This window comes from Astatotilapia calliptera, chromosome 4, assembly GCF_900246225.1.
Source record: "Astatotilapia calliptera chromosome 4, fAstCal1.2, whole genome shotgun sequence".
NCBI classification, from domain to species: Eukaryota; Metazoa; Chordata; class Actinopteri; order Cichliformes; family Cichlidae; genus Astatotilapia; species Astatotilapia calliptera.
The window spans coordinates 9,238,927-9,244,971 of NC_039305.1; the positions used below are offsets into that span (position 1 = coordinate 9,238,927).

Consider the following 6,045-nt stretch of genomic DNA (forward strand, 5'->3'; position numbering starts at 1 on the left):
TCGAAGGCAAGATTTTTAATTTTTAATTTTATTTTAGTTAGTTTTTGAATTTTTAGTTAGTTTTTACTTGTATCTTTTTTTCTTATCAAAAACCGAAATATTTTTTTAGTTAACCAAAATAATTTTTTCACATGTTTTTTTGGTTTTTAGTTTAATTTTAGTTAACTATAATAACGTTGCTTATATACAAATCTATTTTGCATTCAACCTGACCGCGAGCGTTTCTTCCTTGCTCGCTTTGTCCTGAGGTGGAATGAGCGTGACGTCAAAACGTCATCACGCAGAGTACTCGCGCTCAACACAACGAGGCACGTTCGTTTCGGTTTGTTTTCACGGTGGAGGCTGAATGACAGAGCACGGCTGAAGTTGAGTTAAAGTGAGGCGATTCTGTGAAAAGTAAAGTTTTAACTGTGGGCAGCTGAAGACACAGGGCGAGGAATTTGTTCACAGACGGGGCAAAACGTATGTATTTTTATTCCATCGGTTAATACACTGTCTAAGCTCAGACTAGCTGTGTAGCTAACGTTAGCCTCTGAGCATGCAGCATCCCTTGTGGGGAGTTGATGACGACAGGGTAGGAAAATAACACATATAGTCAATTTGTGATCCAAGTGATTGAATGCGGTTTTTTTTAGTAAGGGCATAATTCTTCAAAGCAAGCTTTTTCTAACTGTACTTAGTGCAGCATTGTATCTGAAAAGTCTGATAGCTTATTAGTTTGAAAATGTCATTTACTAATAAATGAGATAATATTGCGCCTGTAGCTCTGGTTTGAAACCACCAGATGTGCAGTTTAAAAACGAGCATGCACACAAAAACAACAGGGAGGATGCAACACATAGCAAGCCCTTTAGTAATCAAGAATACCTGAAGCTGACTGGAGAGGGATTTGCACTTGCACAAACCTAGAAGAACTCCAGAGTTCACACCGAATAAATACATGAGTGAAACATTTTGGTAGATTATTTTATGACATGATTAGCAGCATTAATGTGTACCTATTATTATACTTGAATAGTGGTATGATTTTTTAGCGAAAGGGCCGGTTTAATTTTCATATGAGATAATAAACTCTAGGTGTAATAGAAAATGCAATTTGAAGAATTTATCTTAGGTCTACAGAAATTGTGATAGTCATTGTAAGCATAGTTGCATGGTGTATAAAGTTCCAGATGTATATTTTGCTGTGGGAAACTAAACCTGTCCACAACATGTGGCAGATAATTAATATTTAAAATATTGTGTTTAAAATTTTTAAAAATCTGCAAATACTCTTGCATTGTAAACTCCATGTACATATTTTTGTCTTTTTTTTTTCTGTGCAGGGTTAACAAAATGTCTGAGTCTGTCATCAGATCGAAACAAGCTCAGAGAGAAGTCAATGGAATTCCAACAGAAGTCGTCTGTACAGAGTTCAGTAATTACATATTTGTAGTTCTCACTCAGTATGGCAAAATTGGGACATTGATCTCTGTCACACCCGACTCCAGATCTAATGATCTAAGCACCCCAACGTTCTCTACAAAAGTACTGCTGGGCAAAGATGAGGTACACTGGCTGAAATTGTTCACACAAATATCGTGTCAGTGTGATGCAAACTTGTTCACGGGACATCAGGCAGACTTGTTGCAACACAGGGTATCTCATTTCATGCCGTTAAAGGGCAAATGAGATTGATTCTGGACTGCTCAGGCGGATTGTGGCGAAATTAGATGTGTGCAGGCCTGAAGCTCAGTGGTCTGTTAAGATTTACTCAAGAAAACCTATTTCATCTCTGCATGAGCATGTCATTTTCTCACAGTCACACATTGCAGGAGAAGTAGTATCAGTGTCTTATTGGATTAATACAAAGTTTACTTGCTTATGAATACTTTTTTTGTTATTTTTGCTCCTCTAACCATTTTAAATGGTGATACTTGCAATGCTTGTTTCTTGTAAAGTGAACAACTGTTTTAGATCGAGTGAGAAAGTACATAGAGGTCATTACACAGGCTTTCTGTGCGTTTTGAAGTTTACAGTCATGACACAGAAAATTAAAGTGTGTTGTATGATTTCCCTGCAGGGGAACCTCAACAAATGAATTAGCTGTAGTCATAATGTGTGTGATTTAAGCGAACTGAACAAATAATGCTTTGGTGATAATCTAATGCCTGATTTTTCTCTTTCCAGCCTCTGACACATGTCTGTGCCAAAAACCTGGCAATGTTCGTGTCGCAGGAATCTGGCAACCGGCCTGTCTTGCTGGGACTGGCACTGAAGGATTCCTCCATAGATGCAATAAAACAAATTAAAGAGATGATCAAAAGTTGTCAAGTCTGGTAGGAAGTAATTAAAACGGACATGAAGCCTGTAGGCGGCGTAAAATACAGCTCGTCTGGATACACTGTCACGTTTTATCTCTGCATCTTTTTTAAAATGAAACTCCTCCAAAAATTAATCTGATTAAAACAATTATGTCTCCAAGACATAAATGTGCAGAGCAGATTGTCTTCCACAAAACATAATTTATGAAACGCATAATTAACTGTTTGTTAAAAAGAAAGATTTTCTGCATGTTGTTTTCCTTTCAAAAGCTCAAAGTGTGCTAAGTGATGGTTTGCAAAATGATGTCATCGCTGTATATTTTTTTCATTATTAACACTCTGGATTATTTTTGTCATCATCCTCAGAACTTTGTACTTTTGTGAAAAAAAGCCTTTTATAGAACATATGATTCATTTGTATTTAAAGATGCATATGAGCTTGGTTAAGATAAGAGCCTTGGTTTTGTCAAGTACATTTTGTTATTCATTTGTTTCTATAACATCTCACTACTTGAGCTTTGATATTAGAACAATAGCTAACTTTTATATGCATTAAATGTAATTAATATGCTCAATTTTGTTTTGCTTGGTCAATTTTTTTGGTTTAAATGTAAGATGGGAGTAAGAAAAGCCTTTAGATGTCTTATCCTGGACCTATAGACCAAACCCCTGAAATATTCATTTAATTTCAGAGAAAAATGACCAGCTTTCTTAAAAGATTATTTTATTATAGCCATCTAAAAATTATTTTATTTTCTGACAGTAATATACAAATACTACATTTTTGTTACATTTGTGAAGTTGTATAGTCAAGTCCATAAATATTTGGAAACTGACACTTTTTTTTTCGCTTCACTCCCACAGGGCATTTTAAGTCAAGCAGTGAAATTGTGATTGAAGTGCAGACTGTCAACTTTAATTCAAGTGGTTTTACGAAATGATTTGCAATTGGTTTTCTGTCTTTTTGATTTGCAACTATTTAGGAGTTAGGCCTTGGATAAAAGTGCCTCTCCCACTTTCAGAGGCTTAAAATGCAGTTAGTGACTGACTGAAGTATTGAACCCACGGACATTACCAAATGTTTCTCACCTTGAGATGCTCTTCCAGACTTTTAGCTACATTCAGTTACTGCCTTTTTGCATTCAGTTTTGTCTTCAGTAGTGCAACAGCATGCTCCATGGGGTTGAGATCAGGTGACTGGCTTGCACGCTGAATATCCCATGACTTTGCCTTGAAAAACTCTTAGTTTGCTTTTGCAGTATTCTTTGGGTCATTATCCATTTGTACTGTGAAGCACTGTCTGATCAGTTTTGCAGCATTTGGCTGGATCTGAGCAGAGTATAACTCTATACGTTTCACAATTCATCCTGCTACTTCTATCATATCTTGATTGTTTGATTGAAATGGGAATGGGACAAAACTGTGGTGGCATAGAGAGAGAAAATTACAAAAATACTGAATTATCCTAAAACATAAATGTATATAATCTATAACTCAGAATATACATTTCAAGAATGTAATGTTTACATGTTCTGTTGAAATCAATGTAGCAAAAATATAAATGCACCTTATTTATTAAAGCAATTTGCATATTTATGTCCAATTTTCAATGTTAGTATCTTAATCCAAATTTCATCCTAAGACATGAAACTAAAACCCTCACAGACTAGCATTACATAACCAGTTCGCACAGCAGTAGTGCCTGAGTGTGTGAATTTGTAAGTGCATCAAATGAAACTAAAAGGAATGCCATCTTATATTTTTAACCTTCTTCATGGAAGAAAACTTTTAACTACCTGTTTTCTGAGTTGAGCATATTCCAGGCTCTTGCTTTACAAAAGAATATCTTTCTCATGTTTACAAAAGATTAAGCAGACATTTCAATGGTGTATTAAATTAAAACGTGATGAATTCCTTGTGTTTCTCCTAAATCAAACAATTTGTGCCTTTCTAATGTTTTTGTTTTCATTCACGTTCAATAAGAACTTGCCTCAAAAAATATGATTTAAATAAACTGAAATACTGAAACTGCATTGTCGACATAAAAACTGACCACAAAAAGCCCATCTGAGAAAACCCAACCCATGTAATCTCACTGTTCTGTTTCATAGGTCTGCAGTCAGTATAAATATAACAAAAGTACTTTTGTTATTTTTTTCCCTTTTATAATAATAGGGACTTATCTTGTCTGAAATAAATAAAGGTGATATAATATCACTTGATTACCAAGGCTGGAATTTAGAAAAGAAATGAACTTAAATAAAAATGGTTGCTTTCCATTTAAAGAGATGATCAATTTTAACTCTTGCACTTGTTAAGGGTAAGTATTATTAGCATTTTCTCAGCAACGCCATAATGCAAATTGAGATACACTACAGCCCTCTTCACTTTGATCATTTTATTATAGCTAATTATCTTTGTATAGCAAGACAGTTTTCTAAATCAACGTTACAAAGTGCTTCTCACAGGGCAACAACATCATTACCACCCGATTTTACTAAAGTGCTGTGGTCATAGTTTGCCTGTGGGTTAAACAACTTGTTGCAGTTTCAAAATATATTCATAAATTAACTAAAGTTAGTATAAGATTGAAAACAAAGCAGCAACTGAATTCTTTCCTGTTACGTTTTTTTTGGTTTTATTTTTTTAATTAATGATATTTTTCACTGTTATTCACTTTTATTCCAGCCAACATAGTTTAAATGAGTCACATCAACAATGTCCGCTGTCACATTATCAAGTAAAATAAAGCACAAGCATTTTTGGAGCACTGGGCGTTATTTTCTTTCACAGCTTTTATTGCCCTCATGATTCTTTATACTAACGTCAAGGAAAACTTATTAGGAAAAGACAAAGACAACATTTTTTAAATATTCAGTCACAAGTTGTGAGTTCATAAAAATAGTATGAACAGGTACTGAATAGCACTTTTTGTCATATAACCCGATGTTCCCTTAATGAGGCCAGGTCATATTTTACATATTTTATTATCTTCATAGCCAAGTAACCTTCCTCAAATTCCTCCTATAGGGTCTGCCTTGAAGAGAAGACAAGAAGTAACTATAAATTTATCAACTTTTGTCAAAGCATCATCATTAAATAAAACATCTAAAGACATGAATAATGTAGAACTAGAAATAGAACATAATAAAGCACTGCGTTTATCCAATTTCCTGTTGTTTCATGTAACTTTGCATAGGGGCGCTGCTCATTGATGAGAGGCTAGTAGAGCTTAAGTGCACTTGAGCATTCATCTAAATCCATCAGAGAATACATCTCATCTTTGAATCTTATCTTAGATTTTTCCCCATAAACAGGGCAGAAGGCAGAGCCCATAGAAACGGAAAGTCAATAACAAAAACTTTACAATAATATGACAACGTAAAGAATAAGATGATGTTTGTCTAATTATACAAAACCAGCACCAAGGTGTCACTGAGTTTGTTGGTCCAGGCTCCTTTAAAGAAAGTCCTGCCACCGTCTATGTGATCTTGCAGCAACAGTCAGTGGTCTTGTTATACATGATGTATATAATATGAGAGGAGGCCGGCAAATGCTGCTACAGTCGGTGCAATCATCCAGTTCACCAATAATTCTTGGGGTCTGGGTGCATATCCTTGGCTGTGTCACAGATGATGACGATGGGTGATCCTGATGTGCCTTTGACGTAACCACTGAACTCTATGCGAACCTCTGCCTCTAGCCTCAGGTGTAAGCGCACCTGTGAGCGGAAATGTGCCGC

The 6,045-nt window shown here is 35.3% G+C and overlaps 1 protein-coding gene across 1 annotated transcript; it reads left to right on the forward strand.

Moving 5' to 3' along the window:
• Positions 1–267: 267 nt before the first annotated feature.
• psmg3 (proteasome (prosome, macropain) assembly chaperone 3) lies at positions 268–4,217 on the forward strand. Its single transcript, XM_026163664.1, has 3 exons — positions 268–462; positions 1,326–1,548; positions 2,170–4,217. Exons 2-3 carry the CDS (start codon positions 1,336–1,338, stop codon positions 2,320–2,322), a joined length of 366 nt encoding a protein of 121 aa, XP_026019449.1. The 5' UTR covers positions 268–462; positions 1,326–1,335; the 3' UTR covers positions 2,323–4,217.
• Positions 4,218–6,045: the final 1,828 nt, after the last annotated feature.

Bases quoted from the DNA above. Each gene is read 5' to 3' on its own strand.
- psmg3 (XM_026163664.1), top strand. From the start codon at position 1,336: ATGTCTGAGTCTGTCATCAGATCGAAACAAGCTCAGAGAGAAGTCAAT. The intron at 1,549-2,169 runs GTACACTGGCTG...TTCTCTTTCCAG, and splicing joins TACTGCTGGGCAAAGATGAG to CCTCTGACACATGTCTGTGC.